Source organism: Petaurus breviceps, unplaced genomic scaffold (genome assembly GCF_028583685.1).
Source record: "Petaurus breviceps papuanus isolate PSGF00001 unplaced genomic scaffold, PetGlider_PUasm1.0 140, whole genome shotgun sequence".
Classification (NCBI taxonomy): Eukaryota; Metazoa; Chordata; class Mammalia; order Diprotodontia; family Petauridae; genus Petaurus; species Petaurus breviceps.
The window spans coordinates 46608965-46634550 of NW_027185698.1; the positions used below are offsets into that span (position 1 = coordinate 46608965).

Below are 25586 nucleotides of genomic sequence, written 5' to 3' on the forward strand. Positions count from 1 at the left end.
AGTAGTAGCAAGTGGTCATGTAGGAGGTAAGAACCTTTTGCATTAGCTCAACTTTGCTGCCCAATTCAGCTTCCCAAGTGTTCTGCTCCATTTATGTTACTCCGCTCAGAAATTGTCAGTTTGCCTAACAAAGAATGTAAACTGTTGATCTCAGTCTCCAAAGCCTTCCATAGTTTGACTCCAGATGACCTTTACAACTTTGCTCTATGTTTCAGTCAAACTGAACTACTCTTGTTCCTCTATTCAGATTTCACCATGTCCCTTTGTTGGTATCAGCCTCCATGCCTGAATAGACCTCTCCTTTACCATTCTTATTGTTCAGTCACCATCTCTTGTATACTCTCTTTTATCCTCCAAGACTCAACACAGGTGGCACTGGAAAGATATAGATAATGGGCAGAATAAACTTTCACATTTATCAATATTAGACCTATGTTTTTTCATTACCAGGGAAATATGTGCAAAATATTTAATGTACCTATAGCATAGTTAACCATTTTTAAAAAAAATAATAGTATATATATATATATATATATATATATATATATATATATTTTAAACATTTGACTTTAAAACTTTTAATTCCAGATTCATTCCCTTCCTCCCTTGTCACCCACCCTTACTGGGAAGATAAGCAGTTCAGTATAGGTTGTACATGTGTAGCTAATGCAAAACATCAACATAGATATTGTAAAAATATTGTAAAAGACTGACTTTATTTCCCTCCTTCCTATCCTACCTCCCACTTGTTCTATTCTCTACTTTGACCCCATCCCTTTTCAAAAGTGGGTGCTTCCAACTTCCCTCCCCTCCAGCTTGCCCTCCCTTCCATCATCCCCCCTCTCATCCTCTTCCTCCCTACTCTCATGTAGAGTGAGATACCCTATTTAGTGTGTATTTCATTCTCCCCAAGCCAAATTCAATGAGAATAAGGTTGACCCATTCCCTTTTGCCTTTCTATTCTTCCCCTCCATTGTAACCACTTTCCCCTGCCTCTTCTATATGAGACAGTTTACCCCATTCTGTCTCTCCCCATCTCCTCTCATTATATTTCTCTCTCACCTCTTAATTTCACCTTTTAAATATCATCCCTTCCTATTAAATTGGTCTTGTGCCCTCTATCTGTGTATACCAGTAAACATATATAAACACATTCACATATGTATTTATATGCCCATATACCCAGACACACACACACACACACACACATATATATATATATATATTCCCTTCAACTATTTTCATACTGAGAAAAGTTTAATCAGTTACAATTATTGTTTTTTCCATGTAGGAATGTTAATAGTTCAACTTTGACAAGTTCCTTGTGATTTCTTTTACCTGTTTACCTTCTCATGCTTCTCTTACTTCTTGTATCTGAATGTCAAATTTTCTATTCAACTTTGGTTTTTTCATCAAGAATGCTTGAAAGTCCTCTATTCCACTGAATGAGTATATTTTCCCCTGAAACATGGTACTCAGTTTTGTTGGGTAGATGATTCTTGGTTTTAATCCCAGCTCCTTTGACCTCCGGAATATCACATTCCAAGCCCTTCAGTCCCTCAATGTAGAAGCTGCCAGATCCTGGGTTATCCTGATTGTGTTTCCACAATATTCAAATTGTTTCTTCCTGGCTGCTTGTTATATTCTCTCCTTGATCTGGGAATTCCGGAACCTGGCTATAATATTCCTAGGAGTTTTCTTTTTGGTATCGTTTTCAGGAGGTGATCAGTGGATTCTTCCAACCTGTATTTTGCCCCCTGGTTCTAAAACATCGGGGCAGTTTTCCTTGAGGATTTCTTAGAGGATGATTTCTAGGTTCTTTCTTTGATCATGGCTTTCATATAGTCCAATAATTTTAAAATTATCTCTCCTGGATCTATTTTCCAGGTCAGTGGTTTTTCCCATGAGATATTTCACATTGCCTTCTATTCTTTCATTTGTTTGGATATGTTTAACAGCATCTTGATTTCTCATAAAGTCATTAGCTTCCATTTGCTCCAATCTAATTCTGAAGCAATGATTCTCCTCATTGAGCTTTTGAAATTCTTTTTCCATCTGGCAAATTTGGCTTTTTAAGGCATTCTTCTCCTCATTGCCTTTTTGAGCTTTTTTTGCCATTTGAGTTATTCTGTTTTTTAAAGTGTTATTTTCCTCAGTCAGGCTGTTGACTCTCATTTCATAATTTTCTTGCATCGTTCACATTTCTCTTTCCAATTTTTCCTCCACTTCTCTTATCTGCTTCTTAAGGTCCTCTATGGCCTGTAATCAGTTCATATTTTCCTTTGAAGCTTTTGGTGCAGGAGTTCTGACTTCACTGTCTTCCATCCTGTTCCATGCTTTGCTCTTTTTTGTCCCCAAAATAGGAATATAATGTTGGGTTCTTCTGTTTGCTTTGTCTCATTTGCCCGGGCATGTTGCCATTCAATTACTTGACTTTTGGGATTCTTACCACAGTAAGACTCTGCTACCAGACAGGGGAGCTGCGTACCAGACACTGGGACTTTCTCAGATGCCAGAGGTATTAGTTGGGTGCCCTTGCTGAAGTCTTCACACTCTCTGGCAAGCTGGACACACACCCCAGGACCTCCACCCTAGACTGCAATCCAGATCCAAGCAGGTTAAAGCAAGAGTGATTACCCCTCAGACTGGTGCTTGGTCCCCCTACACTCTGCAGGCCAGGAGCTGAAGCTGCCACGTGGTGCTGGCTGGCTGTGCCAGCACCTCATCGGCTTCTCGCTGTGGGGCAAAAGCCAACGCACTCCCACTAACTGGGTCCCAAAGTCCAGGCTGCACTGACCTCTCACTTTGTCCTTTGCATCTATGTGTTGATAATTCTGGAAACGGCCACAGCTGCTGGTGATCTGGAGTCCCTTCAGCTGGGGCTAAAACCTCTGGTTCATGTGGGCCTGGGCTTGTCTCCCAGAGTGCTGGGCTGGCCGATTCCTGCCAGCCTGCCGGGCTGTCCTCAGTGGGAGGTTAGCTTCTCTGTGTCATTTTATGGGTTCTGTAGCTCCAAAGTTTGTTCAGGAGTCCCCTTTTACATGAATTGGGGGAGGTAGAAGCCAGAGCCGCATGGAAGACCTGCTTCTACTCCACCATTTTGACTGTACCCCTCCATAGTTAACCATTTTTAATGGGAAAATGAATTACAGTTTCAAGTAAAGATGAGAGAAACCCATCCTAACTTATGAAGTTGGAGCCCTGCCTCCCATGCCAGAGAATCAGATGCTGATGAGGACCAGTAGCTTGTTAATTTGCATATGACAAAACAACTGATTGTAACTTTCCTCCACGTATTCTAAATTGGGGCACAAGGCTGCAGTCCTGTGAGCTGAAGAGAGGGGTTACTTCCAAGATTTTCTCCCTGGCTATGTTTCCATTTATGGAATATTTGTACATTACAAATGACCACACAGTTCTTCAGCAGGCTTAAGAAGGGAAAATAATGACATTAGGTCTTTGAGGGAAAAAAATGATTATAAGTAACTTTACTAGAACTTAGGTATTTATTGCATGGTGGTGCTCTTATCTGGTTGCTAAGAAGGAAGTCTTGTGATAATGAGATCTCTGTTCTCTGCTAGGTTTGAATGTAGCTTTTGGTAAGCTTTGGAGTGCTATATTCCTATGTTGGGAAAATAGGGATCAAATGATGGTTCTGTTAATTGGGACTGATATTATCTTGGTTTCTTTCCCCTCCCCCCCTTCTCTTGGGTTCCAAATATTACAGGAATGATCATGGTGTATTTTTAAATACGCACAATTGAGTCTTTAAGTTAAAAATGGACCACTTACTGGGTCATGGTTCGAAAGTCATTTATAGTGTTAGTTTGGCCCATGTTGATAATTATACTCTTAAGATCTTCTGTGCACAATCTGTTACTGTGCATATAAATGGAGGGATAACTTTGCTTGCTAAGCATGGAACTGTATCTTTTGGGCTGATATGGAGTTAATATAATCTGAGGGAGGCATTTTACTGTCTTCTCTCCTGTGTAACCTGCCTGTAACTTTCTCTTAACCTCTGAGATTCAGAGACAAGAATATGAGAGAGTCTTGGGCATTTTCCTTGAAAATGTCAACAAATGCACAATGTGAACTCTCTTTTTACCAGAATAGTTTATTTCTATTCAGTGTTTTGCAAGCATGTTCCCATAACAGAGTAGATAATCTGATAGGACATTTATGGGGCTAGCTGTATATATATATATATATATGGGTATATTAGAAGAGGAAGTTAGATGCCACCAAGTAATCAAGTCTTGCAAGAGAATGTTGGACTGTAGGGCAGGCTGTATAGGATGGTCTCATGTCTATTCATAAAAGCAATTTCATGTGAAAACATTTAAAGTGTCTCACTTTCAAAATAAAAATGGGATTTTGAAATAAAACTTGGCAAGATATATCATTAGCCTGTATTTTAAATCTTTTCTTTCTTTTTCAGGTGAAGAGTCCAGGTTTATAGTGGGTTTGTTCCTGTGTTGGGTGAATTGGGAGCGAAGCTGGACAACCTGTGCTCATGGCTCTCCTAGAGAAACACAGAGTGAAGCGGCAGCGCCTTGACCGCCTATTTGAAGGTCAGACCCAGCAACAGCTTCTGAGCTGCAACTGGGGGAAGTCACTGTTGTGGGCACCTCTGTACTGTGTGCATTTTCTCACTGGTTATGGTATCTCAAGGAAGACAATTCCTTCATAGTTTGGTAATTGGGAAAATAGACCATCAATTGGTTTTGCCTGTGCTTGGAGTAGGAAAGGACCCCTAAGATCATCATCTGCAATGTGTACTATCACTGTGCTATAATTTTTCCTCTTGATGGCTCCCCAGAGTTACATCAGGCACTAGCTGCCCAGGCGCTTGTCTGCTTGTCTCGGACTTCACACATGTTTGCAATGGGGAGTATGTCTGAAGCTACCTTCTTGATCTAGATGGAGAGTTGGGGCAGAAAAAGTACAGGGATCCCTATTGTGAATTGAACTTACTCCTAGCAAAAGCTCTATGTGAAGTATCTCTTGCTACCAGAACAAAATACTGGTTAGAATACTTAATTTGAGGATTTAAAACACTTTCAGTGAATTGGGATGCTGGTCTCCCTTAGAGGGATGTTCAGTAACTTCAAGTGAATCTCATCTTATTTTTATAAGTATCTTTCTTGATATATTTTTTTCTTTTATATGTGAGAAGTACATACGTGTATCTATTATGTTCAATTTTTGCTATACATTGAGGTAAAGTGGGTAGATTCTTAAAATTTTCCTTTTATATTCAGAGTTCACTTTCTCTAATAGAAGATTCTAGTGATTCTGTATAAGCAAAAAATCTTTTGTTCTAAATCATTTTCATTTTGGGAGGACTCATCATCAGGGCTAGGTTTGAGGAATATTCAGTGACTGGGTGTGCATAAGGAATAATATTGGAACACCTTTCTTTGTTTTCCTCCAGACTTGTGATTTCATTGGTTAGGGAGCTCCCAGTGCCCAGTGAGGAGCAATACAAATTGACTTGTTACAATTTATAGTTTTAGAAAGGTTAAATGGTTTTTCCTGGGGCACAGAGCTACTGTATGTCAGAGGCTAACTCTGATGCTGACATTATCTCAGATACTAAGATGCAGTCTCTCAGGATCCTCCTTAAGGTAAGAAGAAGACATGTTCAAAGGTAACTCTATTGTATGGTGCTCTAGGGAGGGCCTCAGGGGACATGTCCTATCAAATTGAAGGTAGTCACACCAAGAAGGAACCAAAGGGAATTGTTTTCCTGGCTAATTATTACCCCAATTGACATGAACGCTAAACAAGGGAGTTCATATGTACTGTCTCCTATCATTTTGCATTTGGAGTTATAAAGAAAATCTGTGGTCTTGGTTAAAGTGTATTTCTCATGAGGTTTAAAAAACTCCATTTCCTTTTTGGCCCAGTCACTTAGTTGGTTGTCAGTATTTATTTTGTATGTAAAATATTCAGTATATGTGTTCACATGTAACTAGTATTGATTTATATGAATAAGAAAAAAAACTTGTAGATTTTTTGTAATACATTTTATTATTCAAATCACTCTACTTATAGAGTTTTACTTACATCATGATCTCAGAATTGTTTAAATTATAAAATCATCAGAGGTACAGTATTTTAGTGATCCCTCAGAGAACAAGAAAGGAAGAGGCAATTATTCTCTCTAGGTAATGCCTAAGTGGCTCTCATGGACTCATTTACTGTGTCCCACAGCCTACAGGTCTGCGAGTCTGAATAAGGTCAAATTCAGTTCTATTCAACAAATATGTTTTGAGTTCCTACTTTGTGCAAGGCTCTGTGCTGAAGTCTTAAGCTCTCTGTTTATATTCTGAACTGGCACTAGTTGCCTATAGAATTTCATGCAAAGTGGAAGGCTTGAAATGTTGCATTCCCTTCAGGGGATATAAAAGGGTAGAGAAACAGAGCAGCTCTGTTGGAGAACTGGAGTTTCCAGTAGTGTGTACAGTGGGCTTCTCATGTTCCAATCAAGAAGGCAGGATATGAAGATTTAAGTTGTTTCCTTGGGGATTTACTAATTGTGCTAGAGTGGATAAATGAACTCTTTCTTCTCTCACTGTCTTTTACAGAATGCTAAGATATAGTATCACATGTATCACACATATACTATTTCTATATGATCATATATATATGCATATACACATGTGCATACACAGATATCATGCATAGACATATATAGTATCAGGTGACTAGGTGGCTCAGTGGATAGAGCCCTGGGCCTAGAGTCAAAGAAACCTGTGTTCAGATCTAGCCTTAGACACTTCCTAGCTGTATAACCCTGAGCATGTCACTTAAGCGCTACCTGCCTTGGTTTCCTCATCTGTGAAATGGAGATCCTAAGAGCACCTACCCACAGGGTTGTTATGAAGATCCAATGTGATGATAATTGTAAAAGTGCTTCGTAAACATATAAATAGTATATATTTATAGATATAGATATAACCTATAAATATTATATATTTATATATATGTATATATCTATAAATGTTAGCTATCATTCTTTATTTCTAGGTCATACAGATGCATGATATATACATATATACATCTATGTCAATTCTGTATGATTTTCTGAGCATAACTTAAATATACAAGATAATTCCTTTGTTATGGTGCACCCTTCATTTCAAGGTGCTTCCTTTTATATGTATGTTTTTTTTTTTATGTTTACACACAAACTCACTGTATACACACAGTCAGAATTTCCTGGTTAGGTGAGGTATGGAGAATCATGGAGGGCTGAATGGATTTTGTAAGCAGCCATCCTGAATCTACGGCTGTCATGTGTGAAGGGTCCTGACATGCTCAGACCTTGCCTGTTCCTAGTCCTGAGAGTAGTGTACCTTCAGGAACTCTCTTTTGCCTTTAAGACCATAGAACTCCCCAGCCTGGAATTTGAAGTCCTCCACAGCCTAGCTCTAGTTTATCTTCTCAACTGCCCTTCTCCTTCACATATTTGTTGGTTTCAGACAAACTGGACCACCTGATGTTCCCTAGGATTGTCCCATCTCCTCTTGCCTGTGCCCATTTTTTCCTAGCCCATAACCCATGCCTGAAATGTGGTCCTCTCTGATCAGTCTGTAGAAATTCTTTCTCTTCCTTTGAGTCCCAGATCACATGCCACCTTTTCCATAAAACCTTCCCTGATCTCTCCCTCCTCTCATTTTCTTAGAGAATGTTGCCTCAATCTCTCCTGGGCCTCAACATAGTCTACTGTGTATTATACTTATTTATGTACATATTGGTTATCCTTATATTACAAACTCTTGAAGTCAGTGACTATACTGTTTTTTTTTCCATTTCAGGCAGCTAGCTGGGTATATACTCACTAGCTGTGTGACCTTGAGGAAGTCACTTAACCTTTACCTATCTCAGTCTCCTCATCTGTAAAATGAGGATAATAATAGCTCCTTCCCTCCAGGGTTGTTGTGAGGATCAAATGAAATAACACTTGTAAAGGGCTTAGCATGGGGCCTGGCACATAGTAGGTGCTATATGGTTAGCCATTATTATTAGCTGTTAGGCACTGAACCTCTATTGATTAAACTGAAATGTGGAGATTGTGCTTCTTAATATCTGTATACTACAGATGATGTCAGCTGAAATTGTGCTAAAGGAAATTAGGTGGATCTTTGATAGAATCTGTTCTTAAGCATCTGCATTTTCTGTGGACACTCTTTTGTGATTCCTGAGTATATTAGTAGACCTTCAGATATATCTCTTCAAATGAGCTGGTAGAGTGCTGGGATGGTGTTGGCTGCTCTGTGAGCTCTGGTGCCTGCCTTGGAAGCAGGCTTGGTTGTGCTGAGTCATTTGAAAGGTATTTTACTACAATGAATGTTAGCTTTTCACTGCTGATGCAGTTGTAATTTGTGATGCACTAGATACTCGATTCAACCACACATATTTATTGGAAGATGTGTACTTTCACAATAAAACTGTCCAGTTTCATGTAGTAGTTTCCTAAGTTGATGTTGCCCATGGCCACTCTTCCATTTCCTGCAAGGGACCAGAGTAGAAGGATTCCCTATTGGGCCATGCACCTGGAAGAATGTCAGGCAGTGCTTGCTCTGGCAGCACATGCAATAAAATGGAATCATACAGGATTATTAGAGAATCATGGATTTAGAGCTGGTATGGCCCATGTGTGTAAGTAAGAAAGGTATGCAAATTCACGAAGCATGCTGTTTTAAAAATAAAGTATAACACAGTATGCCTGGTAACAAAATGAAATGCATTCACTTTTGGATTCATAGATTGCTAGAGGTTGGAAGGCAGCCAATTTAGGGATTGTTTAGTCCATTTGATGAATGAGGAAATTGAAGCCAAGTGAAATGACTTGTTCAAGGCCATACAGCAGATAAATAATGGGCTGGGCTGGGACTTGAACACAGGTTTCCTTACTGCCAGTCCTAAGTGCTTTCTGTGACACCTTAGGACAGTGAGAAAGTCTTTCTTATTTCCAATCATCTACTCTCCCCACATCTTACTAGAGTTGTAGGGGCATGATTACGATTAAATAAGAGTTTAAGCCATACTTAAAATCCTTTATAATTAATTTTCATAACCTCAATTCATGTGGTATTTTCTTTTATAGCCTTTTAAAAAGGTAAATGTAACCATAAAAGACACACATATACATACATATATGCCTATATACTTATACATATGTACACACATATAAAGAGAGAGCACACTCTTTTTGTAGCAGCAAAGAATGGGAAACAAAGTAGATGCCACCATTGGAGGAATGGCCTAACTAGTCAATGTCAGTAATATAATCAAATATTATACATTGCTGTAAGAAACTGTCAATATTATTAATATATAGAAGCATAGGAAGATATCTGAACTGATATAAAATAAAGTAAAACAAGAAAATTGTTTTAAATTTTAAATTGTTTAAAAATTAAATTACATAACTGTAAAAGCAACATAAATAAAATAACAAAAAAAAAATTGAAACAATGCTGCAAAGTTTGTGAGCCCCAAAGAAGAGATGTGAGAAGAACATCTCTTGCTTTTTTTTTTGCAGAGGTAGGGAATTGTCACTGTAGATTAGAATATTACATATTATATCAGATTTTTTTTTGGCCTTTTTTTTTTTTTTGAGGGGGGAAGGCAGGGCAATTGGCCCAAGGTCATATGGCTAGTTTTATGTTAAGTGTATGAGATCAGATTTGAACTCAGGTCCTCCTGACTCCAGGGCTGGTTTCACTGTACCACTTAGCCGCCTAATCAGATCTTTTTTTGATGTGTTGGTTAATTTTGCTAAACTGTTTCCCCCCTTTTTTATTCTTTGCTATAAAGTATGGATCTCTAGGAGAAGGAGAAGGAGAAGAAGCTTACATTGAGAAGTGTATGGGATGTAAAAACAAAACATTTTAAAATTTCTATTTTTTGAAAATGTAGTTGCTTTATTGTGTTGCTGGTATTCTATTTATGTTTTGTTATCAAGTTAATAAAAGTCATATCTCACTTAAAACATTCCCCCAGTGTTTTGTTAACTATAAAGTTTTATATAGCTGTCAGCTAATCAGTTTTCATTTTACTTGAAAAATCAGTCCTTTCTATTTTATCAGTATTTTTCAGTACTAAAAGCCTTTGAGAGACATGGGTTTGAGACCTAGTGCTGCCATTTACTGTACTGATTCCAATCTGGTTTATGTAACTTCTCTGGGCCTAAATTTCTTTAATTTGTAAAGTGGTGAGATTTAACTAGATTATCTCTAAGGATCAGTCTAGACTAATATATACTATGATTCTATACAGCTAAAGAATTAATTGGACATTTGGAGACTGAAAATGCTAAATTAACTATATTCAATTATATTTCATTCTCATACTCTAAAATATTTATCCTGAGGATGAAGAAAATTACAATTTCCAGGTGATCAGAAAATTGGATTTAGTCCTATTATTCTACCAGTGGGATAAAGTTCTACCTTCACTTTTGTTCCCCCTCTCCCCCCACCCCACTCCCATCATTTACCAAGAATCAATCTATCTATCTATCTATCTATCTATCTATCTATCTATCTATCTATCTATCTATCTATGTATGTTATTTTACTCTTTTAAAAGCAATTAATATAGCATCAATATTATTCAGTCAGCCATATCCAAAATTTTTATTGTTCTTCTTCCTTACAGTATCTTGCACTTACTTGTCTATGTCTATTTATATTTGCCCTTTAGAATATAAACTTGAGATTAGAGTGTGCTTTCTGTTTTGACTTTATATCTACCTCAACTAGCTAGGTATCTTGTCCATGATAGGCACTTATTAAATGCCTGTGGAATTGGATTGAAAGATGTTGAGGTCAATCCCCTTCATCTATATGTAGTATGGTAAACACCAAAGGAATTTTTTTATCTCAGTATCCTTCAGTTCAGTTCAGTTCAATCATTATTTATTCAGTGAAAATCTCCACAATGATAGTAATATTCCTAATCTTGACATCATCCACAAGGCTCTCTTTCCATATTTATGAACTCTGAAATTCCTGTATCTGATCATTTAATCTGTTGTCATTCTCCCTGTGCCTTGTGACCTGTCCTTTGTCCTCACCATGATCTCCAGTTCCTTGACTCCTTAGTTGTTGAGGGTTTTTTTGTTGTCTCTCTCTCTTTTTTTAATTTCAACTTATTTAATTATTAACTTTTTTTTAAATTTTGAGTTCCTTAAATCTGTAATCAGAATTTTATCAGTTTTCTCTCTAGATGTGGATAGAATTTTTGCTTTCAGTTTTATTAATCTCTCCTTTGATTTTCAGGATTCCTTTTTTTGGGGGGGTGGGTTAACAAGCTTACTTTAATCAGTCAAATATGTATCGTTTACCTTGTTCAGGGGAAAGAGGTTAGCACCCCCAACTTCAGAGTATACAGACAGAATTATCAAGTCAAAAACAGATCTCCAAACTGTCCAACCATTACATCCATACCTAACAACATGTGGGTTTCAAAGCCAGGGGGCTCTGGACAACAGCTTTCCAGAGTTTCATCTGATCAAATCACAGAACACTTCTCAAAGTGAGCCCCAAAAACAAAGCTACACATCAGGGCTTATATAGCCTTCTCCTGACTCAGAGAATGTAACAACCTTCTGGACCCACTGGCCAATCAAAAAGTATCTACTGAAAAACAAGCCTCCCACCCTAGGCTAGCCTAGGGGCAGGGAAGATCTTTAAATTTGCATTTCTATTACATTCAGCCCCAAGAACTTTCATGCCCATAGCATAGTCAATTTACTTTTGAATTAGCACCAAACATCTCCTAGGTCACATTTTCAAGATACAGAACTAAAGTTACCAAAGTGGCCACTTGGCCTTAAACAAACACAAAGTACTTTGCATTACCACTTCAATTCAAAACAAGAGTCCAAATAAAGTTCTCTTGGGGGGGGAGGGGTGTCCTTCCCTCCACACAGCTCCAGCCCCTGCTTCCAAGAACCGAGAGGGGGCTGGGCAACAAAAGCAACAAGGTGGGGACCTTGGGGGTCCACAGCACTTCATCCCACCCACCATAGTCACAAGTCCACCCTCCCCCTGGGTCCCAAACTGAGGGATGCAGCAAGGAAACACATTCAGTGCCCCTGCTTTGCTGCTCAGTTCTTATCTTTTCCTGTGGCTGAATTCCGAACTCCTGGGTTCCTTCTCTTCCCGCAGGCGGCAGCCGCTCCTGGCTTCTGCCCAGGTCCCAATGCAGGCAGCTCACCATTCCTGCTCCCAGCTCATAGAAGTCTGCATGCAGGCCATTCTTCTCTCCTGCTCCGGCTCCACAGTCACAGCTACCACAACTGGGAAACAATTATCCCAGCTCCCATACTTTCCTTTTACTCTTCAAATCCTGTTCATGATGCCATTTTGTAGCAGCAAGCACCCCAAGCGTCCTCAGGGTTTGCTGCCAATACAGGTTCTTGGATCTGCTTTGATAAAGGAAAGCAACTCAAAATGGGTTAACAAGCTTACTTTAATCAATCAAATATGTATCATTTACCTTGTTCAGGGGAAAGAGGTCAGCACCCCGAACTTCAGAGTATACAGACAGAATTATCAAGTCAAAAACAGATCAAGTAGACATCTTTCCAAACTGTCCAACCATTACATCCATACCAAACAACATCTGGGTTTCAAAGGGGGGGGGGGGGAGCTCTGGACAATGGCTTTCCAGAGTTTCATCTGATCAAATCACAGAACACTTCTCAAAGTGAGCCCCCCAGGATTCCCTTTTTGGTGTTTAATTGGGGATTTTCAATTTTTTTTCTAGTTTCTTTTTGTTTCATGCCCAGTTCATTGAACTGTTTTTTCTCTCTTTTGTCATGCTTAAAAATATAAATTTTCCCATAAGTCTGCTTTGGTTGCATTACACAAACTGTGGTCTATTGTCTCATTGTTATCATTATCTTTAATGAAATAGTTGATTGTTTCTATGATTTATTCTTTGACTCACTCATTCATTTTTTTTCAAATGAGGCAGTTGAGGATAAGCGACTTTCCCAGAGTCACACAGCTAGTAAGTGTCTGAGGCCAAATTTTAACTCAGGTCCTCCCAACTCCAGGTCCAGTGCTCTGTCCACTTGCCACCTAGGTGCTCCTGACCCACTCATTCTTCAGGATTAGATTATTTGGTTTCTAATTAATTTTTAATCTATGCTTCTATGGGTCTTCATTGACTACATTTTAAAAAATTGCATTATGGTCTGAAAAGGATAAGGGTAATATTTCTGCTTCTCTGAATTTGTCTGTGAGGTTATATGCCCTAAATACATGCAATTTTTATGAAGGTTCTATGTACAACTGAGTAAAAGATATACACTCCTTTCTATTCCCATTTAATTTTCTCCAGAGGTCTATTATATATAACTTTTCTAAAATTCTATTTGTCTCCTTAACTTCTTTCTTATTTATTTTAGGTTAGTTTTACCTAGTTCTGAGGGCAACATTGAGGTTCCTCACTACCGTGTTTCCCCGATAATAAGACCTATCCCGAAAATAAGCCCTCCCCTTACTGTGTAAGATTCTTCTAAAATAAGCCCTCCCCCGAAAATAAGCCCTATTGAGATTGCTACTGTAGTGAAGGTGATCCCCTGCGCTACACACTACATTACGGTACCCTCTGTATGCACCGCCTCCCCCCCCCGGGTGAAACGCACGCCACGCTCCGAGCTGCATCCAGTCAGAGCTGCAGCAGTGAGCGCGTCATCCTGTTCTTCCCCAGTGATTTGCTTGCTGGCGCCATTGAGAGCAGTGCCGCGGAGGAGAGCTGAGGCAGGACAGCATAAGCCCTCCCCTGAAAATAAGCCCTCTGGTGTTTTTCTTTCCAAAAAATTAATAAGACAGTGTCTTATTATCGGGGAAACACGGTAGTAGTATATTTTTATTGTTTAGTTCCTACTGTCAATCATTTAACTTTTAAGAATTTGGATACTATGACATTTAATACATATATAGTTAGCATTGATATTACTTCATTGCCTATGTTGCCTTTTAGCAAAATGCAATTTACTGGCTTATCTGTTTTAATCAGATCTGTATTTTCTTTGTCAGAGCTTGTGATTGCTACCCTTACTATTTTTACTTCAGCTGAAGCATAGTAGATTATACTCCCTCCACTTTTTTTAACTCTGTGTATCTTTCTGTTTAAAAATGTTTCTTATAAACAAAATAGCTGGATTCTGGTTTCTGATCCATTTTACTTTATGCCTTTGTTTTATGGGTGAATTCATGTTATTCACATTCACAGTTATGCCTATTAACTGTCTATTTCCCTCTATCCTCTTTTCTTCTATTTATCCTTCTCTCTCTTTTTACCTTGTCCCTCTTCAAAGGTCTGTTTTGCTTCTGACCACTATCTCCCTTAATCTACCTTCTCTTTTATCACACACAAACACCCTTTCTTTTTTTCCCTTACCTATTTCTCTGTTAGGTAAGATAGATTTCTTTGCCCAACTGAGTGTGTGTATATATATATATATATATATTTTTTTTTTCCTTCTTTAAACTAATTCCTACAAGATAGAGATTCAAACATTGTCCCTTCTATTTTCCCTTCCATTGTAAAAAAGCTTTTCCTTGTATGTGAGAAAATTTCCTCGATTCTTCCTTTCCCTTCTTTTTCCCAGTGTATTCCTCTTTGTCACCCCTTCATTTTTTTTAGCTCATTCCGACATAATTTACTTGCATACTCAGGTCCTTTGTCTATGTAGACTTTCTAACTGCTCTCATAATGATAAAGTTCTTAGGATTTACATGTATCATTTTCTCATAGAGGAATATGAAGAGCTTAACCTTATTGAATAGCTTATGATTTCTCTTTTATATTTACCTTTCTATGCTTCTCTCAAGCCTTGTATTTGAAAGTTATAGTTTCTATTCATCTCTGGTCTTTTCATAGGGAATGCCGTGAAAATCTTCTATTTCATTAAATTTTTATTTTTTCCCTTGAAGAGATTATACTCAGTTTCATTGGATAGGTTATTCTTGGTTTTAATCCTAGTTCCTTTGTCTTCTGGAATATCATATTCCAAACTCTCCACTTCTTTAATGTGGAAGCTGCTAAATCTTGCATGATCCTGACTGTGGCTCCCTGGCATTTTGAATGGTATTTTTCTGGCTGCTTGGAGTGTCTTTTCTTTGATGTGATCTGGAATTTGTCTATAATATTCTTGGGAGTCTTCAGTTTGTGATCTCTTTCAGGAGATGATTGACAGATTCTTTGCATTTCTGTTTTATCCTCTGGTTCTAAGATATCAGGGCAGTTTTTCTTCATAATTTCTTGAAATATGACTTCTAGTTTTTTTATCGTTGCTTTTAGGTTGTCTAATATTTCCTAAATTATTTCTCCTCAATCTATTTTCCAGGTCAGTTGCTTTTTTATGTGAAATTTCATATTTTCTTCCATTTTTTCATCCTTTTGACTTTGTTTTATTTTTTCTTGATGACTTACGGAGTCATTAGCTTCCACTTGACCAATTCTAATTTTATGGAATTATTTTCTTCAGTGATCTTTTGTGCCTCTTTTTCCATTTACCCAATTCTGGTTTTATGGTCATTCAGTATTTCTTTTTGCCTTTTTTAAAAAACCAAACTGTTCATTGTACTGTGCTAGATACTAGGCATACAAATGAAAGGAATAAAACAATCCCTACTTGTAAGGAATTTATATTCTAATGAAGGACAAAAGTACATATATAAAAATGCATATATCATAAATATAAAGTGATAAATTATATGTCAATAAATGTGACAATCTAAATAAAAATGGATGGATATTTAATAATACTAATATCATTTATGTAATGTTTTACAATTTGGAAAAATACTTAAATTTATATTATTTTTACATAAATATAATTGCCTAGATTAACAGAGTAAGAAATATAGGACTTAAGTAACCCAGTTTTAAAAAAGAAAAATTGAACAAGCTATGAATCCCAAAGAAAAAAGGACCAGATGAATTAACAAAAGAATTCTATCAAACATTTAAAGAACAATTAATTACAATTTTATGTAAACTGTTTGACAAAATAGAAAAATAAGGGCACCTACCAAATTTCTTCTATGCTACAAATATGATTTAGATAAATGAACTAGGGAGAGTCAAAACAGAGGAAATTTTAGACTGATAACTCTAAGGAATATTAGTAGAAAAATATTAATAAAATATTAGCAAGGAGACTACAGCAACATATTACAAATATTGCATACTGACTAGTTTGTATTTATACCAGAAATACAGTTCAATATTAATAAAATTATAAATATAATTGACCATAGTAATAATAAGGATAGCAAATATGATGTGATTATATCAATAGATAAAGAAAAAGAATTTCATGCAACACAACACTCGTTACTGATAAGAAAAACCACTAGAAAACAAGAAATAAATGGATCTTTCCTTAGGATGATAAGTAGTATCTCTCTAAAACAAAAATCATTATCTATAAAATGGGTATAAACTAGAGGCCCTTTGAATAAGATGAGGGTAAAGAATGAATGTCCATCATCACCATTATTACTCAGTATGGTGCTAGAAATGCTAGCTATAGCAATGAGATAGGAAAAAGAAATTGAAAGGAATAAACATAGGCAAAGAAGAAACAACATTGTTGCTATTTGCATAAAATATGATGGTTTACTTAGAGAACCTTAGAGATAACTAAAAGACTAATTAAAATAATAACTTCAGCATAGTTAAGAATATAAAATAAACCCACATAAATCATAAGCATTGCTTTATAATACCAACAAAATCTAGCATGAAGAGATAAAAAGATAAATTCCCCTTAAAATAGCTATACACACATATATGTGTATATATGTATATATAAATATACATGTGTAAAAAATAAATATGTGTATATAATAAAATATGAAATACGTGGGAGTCTGTCTGCCAAGAAACATAGAAAGGAACTATATGAACACAGCTACAAAGCACTTTATACAAAGACAGATCTAAATATTTGGAAAAATATTAATTGTTCATTGATAGGCCACACTAGTGGATAGAACACTGGGCCTGGAGTCAGGGAGACCTCAGTTCAAATCCAGCTTCAGACATTTATTAGCTGTGTGACCCTGGGCAGGTCACTTAACCTTTGTTTGCCTTAATCCACTGAAGAAGGAAATGGCAAACCACTCCAGTATTGTTGCCTAGAAAACCCTATGGACCATATTGGGGTGCTATGTTCAATGGGGTCATGAAGAGTTGGACATGACTGAACAACAATAACAAGGCTAAACTAATATAGTAAAGATGACAATACTACCTAAATTAATTGACTTTTTAAATGCCATACCAGTAAAACTAACCAAAGATTACATTATAGAGCTAGAAAAAAATAGTGACACAATTCATGCAGAGTAACAAAAGGCCAAGACTCATGAGGGAAATTTTTTTTAAGTGGGGGAAGGAAGGGGGGCCTAGGAGTATCAGATCTCAAACTGTACTACAAAGCAGTAAGCATCAAACAATTTTGTATTGGTTAAGCAATACAGAGATTGGTTAGTGGATCAGATTGAGTACATAATACACAGAAGTAAACAAGCACGGAAAAGTACTTTTGATAAATCTCAATATCTCAGCTATGGGGGCAAGAACTCATTATTTAACATAAACTGTTGGGAAAACTGGAGAGCATTCTGGTGGAAACCAAGTCGAGGCTAACATCTCACATTTTATGCCATTACAAGCTTTTTTTTACCTTTATTATTATTATTATTTTAAATTTGTTTGTTTCCTTTTAGTTTACAGGATTCATTTCCACAATTCCTTGAGTTTCACATTTTGTCCCCTGCCATGGCGGCACATAGTCAAGTATAGGATCTGTAAATACTTTCACATTGTACATTAGTCAGGTTATAAAGATGGATTGTATCAGATGGAATGAAAAATGGTAAAGAGGACATAAAACCAAACAAGAAAAGGAAAAAGATCAGGTACTTTTTTTCTATCTGGATATAAACTCAGTTCTTTCTAGTTCTTTCTCTGTATGCACACATTTCTCTCCATCATGAGTCTTTTGGGGTTGACTTATATCACTGCATTGCTGAGAAGAGTCCAGTCTATCAAAGTTGGTCATCACACATATGTTGTGTCTGTAATCGTGTACAAATTCCTCCTGGTTCTACTCTTCTCACTTAGCATCAGTTTGTATAAGCCTCTCCAGGTAAATATGAAGTCCATCTGCTCCTAGTTTCTTATAGCACAATAGTATTCCATAACATGCATATACCACAACTTGTTCAGCCATTCCCCAATTGATGGGCACCCCCTTAATTTCCAATTCTTTGCCACCACAAAAAGTGCTGCTATAAATATTTTTGTACATATGGGTCTTTTTCCCACTTCTATGATCTCTTTGGGATACAACCCTAGAAGTGGTATTGCTGGGTTAAAGGGTATGAAAGTATTTATAGCCCTTTGGGCATAATTCCAGATTGCTCTCCAGAAAGGTTAGATCAGTTCACAACTCCACCAGCAATGCATTAGTGTTCCAATTTGCCCACATCCTCTCCAGCATTTGTCATTTTCCTGTTTTGTCATCATAGCCAATCTGACTGGTGAGATGTGGTACCTCAGAGTTGTTTTGATTTGCATTTCTCTAATCAATAGTGATTTAGAGCATTTCATTACAAGCTTTAAATGTATACGTCTTAGCCATAATTGTAACATAATAAACAAAGTAGAAGAGCAAAGAAGAAATTACCTGTCAGATCCATTAATATGGGGAATTTTTATGACCAAACAGATATATGGCAGGTTGAAGAAGGTAAACTTAACAATTTAATTACATAAAATTTAAAGTTTTTGCACAAATAAGACCAATACAGGCAAAATGAGAAGAAAAGCAAATAAATAGGGAAAAAAAATCTTTGCAGCAAGTTTCTCTGATGAAGGTTGCATTTCTAAACTATGTAGAGAACTGGTTCAAATTTATAAAAATAAGAACCATTCCCCAATTGATAAATGGTCAAAGTATATGAACAGACAATTTACAGAAAGAAATTCAAGCTCTCAATAACTACATGGGAAAAGTGTTCTAATTCATTAATAATTGGAAAAATGCAAATCCGTAAGATTGGCAAAGTTTATAAAAAATGAAAATGACAAATGCTGGAAGTTCTGTGGAAAATGCACTTGTTGGTTGAGTTGTCAACTGGTCTGGTCATATTGGAAAGCAATTTGGAACTAAAAGCCATTAAGCTACGCATACCCTTTGACTCATTGATGCCATTACTAATTATATCCCAAAGATATCAAACAGTGGAAAAGGATCCATATATACAAAAACATTTATAGCAACTCTTTTTGCAGTATCAGAGTTTTGGAAACTTAGAGAGAGGTTTGCCCATTAATTGGGAAATGGCTGAACAAATTATGGTATATGAATGGATAGAGTACTATAGTACTCATTAAGAAATGGTGAGGATAGTTTTAGAGAAACATAGAAAAACTTGAATGAAATGATGCAAAGAGAAGTGAGGGAACCAAGAAAACAATTTATACAATAAGAACAATATTATTGTAAAGACAGTCAACTTTGAAAGTTGACCAAATCTGATTCTGGCAGACTCGTGATGAAACTAGTAATCCACCTCCTAATAGACAAATGATGGATTCAGGATGTAGACTAAAACTTTTTTTGGGGGGGAGGGGGATAGCCAATACAGGAAATTGTTTTGATTGACCAAATATATATTTGTAACAGTGGTTTTGTTTTTCTTGCTTTCTCAATTGGGGGTGAAAGGAGGATGGAAGGGAGAAAATGCATATCTTCATTTGAGAAAAAAAATAATAAGATAAAGTGAATAAGTACAAATATATGCAAAGTAGTTCAACACAATGTAATTTGGGAGGGAGGGCACAATTGGGTGATGAGAAAAGGTTTCATATAGAGATGGTGCCTCTGTAAGTGAGAAGGGAGGAAGGGAGGCCTTCTAAGCAAGTGGGACTGCCAGCACCAAGGCACAGACATAAGAGATGGTGTGTCCTGTGTGAGAAATAGAAGAAAGACCAGTTCAGCTGGATCACAGAATATGGGATGGGAAGGATGGAAGGTAGATTATGAAGAGTTTTAAAACTAAGATAAGGAGCTTTTATTTTATCCTAAAAGCAATGGGGAGCCACTGGAACTGGGTGAGTAGGGATCAGATCTGCACTTAGAAAATAAAATCACTTTGGCATCTTATGTGGTATGTCATGGAGTGGTGAGAGGCTTGAGGCAGGGGGCCAATTAGAAATCTGTTATAATGACAGAAAAGGAAAATGACAAATGTTGTAGAAGATATGGGAAAATTGAGGCACTAATGCGTTGCTGGTGGAGTTGTGAACTGATCCAACCATTCTGGAGAGCAATTTAGAACTATGGCACTCAACCTGAGCATTCCCTTTGATCCGGCAATACTACTACTAGATCTGTATCCCAAAGAGATCATAAAAACAAAAAAAGGACTCACATGTACAAAAACATTTCTAGCAGGTTTTTTTTTTGTGGTGGCAAAGAATTAGAAATTGCCCATCAGTTGGGGAATGGTTGAACAAGTTGGGGTGTATGAATGTAATGCAATCCTATTGTGCTATAAGAAATGATGAGCAGGCAGATTTCAGAAAAACCTGGAAAGACTTGCATAAACTGATGTTGAGTGAAGTGAGCAGAACAGCAACATTGTGTGATGACCAACTATGATAGACCCTCTTAGCCATACAATGATTCAAGAGAATTCCAAAAGATTGATAATGGAAAATGCTATCCACATGCAGTGAAGGAACTATGGAGTCTGAATATAGATCAAAGCATACTATTTTCACTTTTTTGTGTTTTTTCCCTTCTGTTTTGTCTTTCACAGCATGACTGTGTGGAAATATATTTGACAGACTTGTCCATGTATAACCTATATCACACTGCTTGTCATCTTGGGGAGGGGAGAGGTGAGGAAAGGAGAGAGAAAAATTTGGAATTCAAAATCTTTTTAAAAACGAATGCTGAAAACTATTTTTATGTATAATTAGAAAAAATAAAGTATTATTTACCAAAAAATGTCTATTATGGTAATCTAGATGAGAAATAATGCAGGCTTGATCTAAGGTGGTAACTGTGGGTAGAGAAGGGGGTAGGATGGGAGAGATGCTATGGAGGTAGAATTGGCAAGATTTGGTAATGTTCGGTAAGTGGGGTGAGGGAGAGTGTGGAGCTGAGGATAATGTTTAAGTTATAAGTCTGGAGTACTGGAAGGATGGGGGAGAGAGAAAAGAAATAAAGAAATCTAGAAGAGAAGTTTTAGGCAGAAAGATGCTAAGTCTAAGTGAGAGGTAAGTCCATGGCCTATATTAGAGCTGTGGCATGAAACCAAAAAGAGGAGGATAGATGCAGGATAATGTGGGGATAGAATTAGCAAAACCTGGCAACTGATTGGAGGCATAGGAGATGAGGGGAAGGTGAGGGGTGCCATGGTAATAAACATTTATTAAGCACCTATTATATGCCAGGCACTGAGCTAAGCAGTTTACAAATATTAAATTTGATCTTTTTGAGGGACAGTGAAGATCTGAGGATGTTCCCAGCTTGTGAATCCGAGTGACTAGAAGGATGATGGTGCCCTCAATAGAATATGCCCTTAATAGAAAAATATTTGAAAGAGTGGTGGGATTTGGGGAGAAGATATTTTCCATTTTGGATAGCTTTTACAGAATGTTTGTATGGTGGGAAAGGGATTGGCAAGGGCTTAAGTTTATTTTACTCTATTTGATTGTCAATATTTTCACATTTCTTACATCAGGGAATATTGGGCCTCATGCATGATAATTGCTTGGTCATTGTTGAATGAATGAAGGAGTCCATCAGTCTTTGTGAAGACATTGTTCTTTCAGCATTGTGACAGCAGAGGGCGCCAGAAGATCCTCCACATTTTAACTTGCCGCATAGCAAAGGTTCTTTCGCCCTCTTCCCCCATACATGCCCAAGAATGCCATTGGGTGAACTTCAGTGCCTTCCCCAAAGTAAATAAATAAATAAATATTCTATACTGGAAAAATTCCCATTTCCCCCAGAAGTCCAGGCAAATGAAATTGTATTTCCAGCAGTAAAAGATACAAAAAGCACTCCCTGCAGGGTAGCCATCAAATTTTTCAGCTGTAACTAATGAAGATATTTGAGGCTGCCCGAATTTTCTGCAAATGACCCAATTTTAAGTTCTGACTGCATGAGGAGAATTTTCTTGGTAAATCAAATATAATAAGGAACTATGGTTATTATTTTTTTTGGATGCTTCCGTTTAAAAAGAGGTTTTTTGAAAACTATGGGTTATCAGGAGAATATTGTACATAGTAACAGTAATACTGTGAGATGAATGACTTTGATATTAGTTCCTCTCAGCAATGCAAGGATCTAAGACAACTCCCAAAGACTTACAATGGAAAATGTGCTCCACATCTAGAGAAAGAACTTTGGAGTCTGAATGCAGATGGAAACATACCATTTGCTATCCTTTTCTTTTGTTGTTTTGGTTTGTTTCTTCTTTCTCTTGGTTCCTCCCATTAGTTTTAATTCTTCTTTGCATCATAACTAATGTGAAAATATGTTGAATATGAATGTATAAGTAAAGCCTATATTAGATTGCATGCTGTCTTGGGGAGGGGACAGAAGAGAGAGGGGAAAAATTTAAAACTTAAAATCTTATGAAAACGAATATTGAAAACTGAAAATGAATTATTAAAAAAAACTATAGGTTATCCTTCACTGAATTCTTCCTCTGTTTTTTTTTAATTTCTCCTTAAGTCTCAATATTTTATCAGATAAGATTTAGAAGCACATGGAAATATACAGTATACCTGTAACACACGTACTTTCAGTGAATCAGGGAGAACAGAAAAATATTTCTCTTCCATGGTAATTGTTTGTCATAGTTCCTACCACTAATGATCCCCAGTCCCTGTGAATTGTGGTGTAATGCCTCCTGAACACTGCAGAATATGCCCTTTGGTATTGTGGTGGATTTTCCTGAATAGTAGAGTTCTTTCTCATTGTGAGTCAAATTGCTGCTTTTGTGAATCGATTTTTCTCTTTAATTTGAATCCTCTTTAAGCACTACCAAAACAATTTTGAATCCATTACAGTGGTGCAAACTTATTCCAGTTGCTTTGCAACTACTTTCAAAGAAAATTGGCTTACAACTATCTTAATCGAATCCTACTTCACTGCATCTACATAATGAAAAGTGTTATTTAGCAAGATATCCAAAAATCTTGAATCCTCTGATACTTAAAAAAAACCTTTTAAATGGAACACTTAAAATGTAAAGCTCTTTCTTTATTAGAAAATGTAACTGGAAAAGATGAAAACGTACATCTGAAAACACATTTTTCCACCTACATCCATATCCATATGAGATGTATGCTGCTGATGCTTATGACTTGTGATTCATAAGTCTAATAAGCATAATGGTTTCTACGTAGGTTTGGGAACCTGCTTCCCTTTGGTCGGATTTTCAAGGCCCTGAAGACATCCATGTTCCAGTTCTGTTGCTTAAACATTGTAATATGCATCACAAAGCTATGTGTGTCACCCTGAAAAAATTGACTGACTCCACCTAAGAAAAGATTTAGACCTCTTTATTATGTCAATAGAATCTTTTTCTAGAAGTCTAAGATAATTGTTGGATCGATGAGAGTAAAAGTAAAGTAACATAAGGCAAGGGCTTTGTAAACCTTAAAGTTCTATATAAATGATAGTTCATATTATTATTGTCATTATCCAAGATATATGTTATATGGCATTTCAGAGCCTTGCTGTCCTCTCTGTGGCTGTGATTTGCAGTCTGAAAATCATCATATTAAGAAATTTGACCAATGTCTTATGCTGTTTAAGAATTAATGTGTAAAATTGATAGGTAAGATTCTACATGCAGCAGGACTTGAAAATTATAGTTTAGCATTCATCATCATGTTAGTTCTGTGGTGCAAAGCATGCCATTGGCTCTTTCAGTAGATGACCTAAAGATTCTCTGTAGGCCAATTTAAGGGCATGTAACATCTGCCCTCAAGCGTGGAAGGCAGCAGAGAGAACATGCTCCATGTGGTCCTGACATGCCAAGATGCCATCTGGCCCTTTGAAAATCATCACATTCGTCTAGCAATGGCCAAGAGAGAAAAATAGCACAAAGCAGATGAAGTGGGAAACAGAGAGTGGGTATGTTATATTAGTTTCAGTCTCTGTCACTCTAAGAACACTTTTGCCAACAGAGCGTTGCAATCAGCGCCCTTGTCTTCTGTGGGCTATCAGCAACAAGCTCCGCCTTTAGAATGGAGAGAGGCAGTGAGTCATGGCTGCACCTGTCCACAGCTTAGAGCTTTGCTTACTTTCACAGTTTTGTTACATGCTGCATGTGGACGCTGGAGCACCTTGAACTGTGTGTGACTCTGGATGGTGGGACCTAGCTCTCCATCCTTGAGAACACGAGAGGAGACTGAACAAAGCACTGTGGCAGCACCTTAGCTTGTCTCTCTCTTACCCTCTTTCTGTTAGCTCTCCTTGCTTGAGCCAAAATGCGCCAGCCCTCTTTCATTGAGGCATTCATATGGTCAAGTGTCATTTAATCCAGCTGTTTTTTGTATGTCTGGTTCATCCCAGGGCAGTCTTCATATGTAATGAGAGGCCATGTATACTGTTTTCTATCTTTGTGCCCTTGTGCCCCCAGGATTCCTTATTTTCCCTCTTATATTGGCAGATAGCCTTGAAAAAGTTATCAGTTGAAGCCTTAACCAGTATTTTTTACAAATCAAGTATGTCATTAATAGCTAAGCCAGTAAGGAAAAAAGGCAGTATTACTAGTATGGTATGTAAAGAATTCTTTAAATCCCACCTATATTAGGCTGAGCTATGCTTCAAAAGGAAACAAAATGGAACCCACTCTTGACGAAATCATTTCGTTGTATATCTCCAGGCCTGTTTCACTGATTCTGTATCTGATCTCATCATACTCTCTCACTCTGGTTCTGCTGCTCCCTGAATCTGACCTGGTCCCTTCAGCAATTAACTCAAAACTTGACTTTGGACTGGCCATTGTCGAGTATTTCTCACCTTTACTGCTCCTTCTGGCCTCATCTTGAGGAGAGAGGAGGCCTTTTCTAGTAGTTGACCTAAGCTGCCCTCTGGCCTCTGTAGCTTTGTTGCCCTCTGATTTAGTTCAACCACATGTACCTGCATCCAGTGGGTCCGGCCTCCTCTGCACTATAGTGTGGCCTGAGATTTCATCAGGTACTCTAGAAGTAGCATGGCATATTAAAATGAGACCTAGGCTGGGGGATGGGGGGGGGGGGGGAAAGTCATATGACTTAGATTAGAATCCTGACTCTGCAGTATTGCAATTCTTCGTCTCCTTATGCCTGGACTATTACAGTAGCCTGGGGTGGATCTGCCTTCCTTAAGTCTCTCTGCACTCCAGTCCATCCCCCATCCATTTAGTCTCAAAAGCGATCTTCTTAAAGCATAGTCCAGTCATGTCTCTCTCTCACACACACACACACACACACACACACACACACACACACACACACACACA

At 37.4% G+C, this 25586-nt stretch overlaps 1 protein-coding gene across 8 annotated transcripts in view; it reads left to right on the plus strand.

Moving 5' to 3' along the window:
- Nucleotides 1–25586, plus strand: part of CTBP1 (C-terminal binding protein 1) — a 473381-nt gene that overhangs the window by 152688 nt on the left and 295107 nt on the right. For all 8 annotated transcript variants that reach the window (XM_069071532.1, XM_069071498.1, XM_069071522.1 and 5 more), the window contains one exon: nucleotides 4442–4574. In XM_069071532.1, the coding sequence (XP_068927633.1) occupies nucleotides 4517–4574 (58 nt within the window). In that variant the 5' untranslated portion in view covers nucleotides 4442–4516. Of the gene's footprint in view, nucleotides 1–4441; nucleotides 4575–25586 lie in introns of those variants that run through there.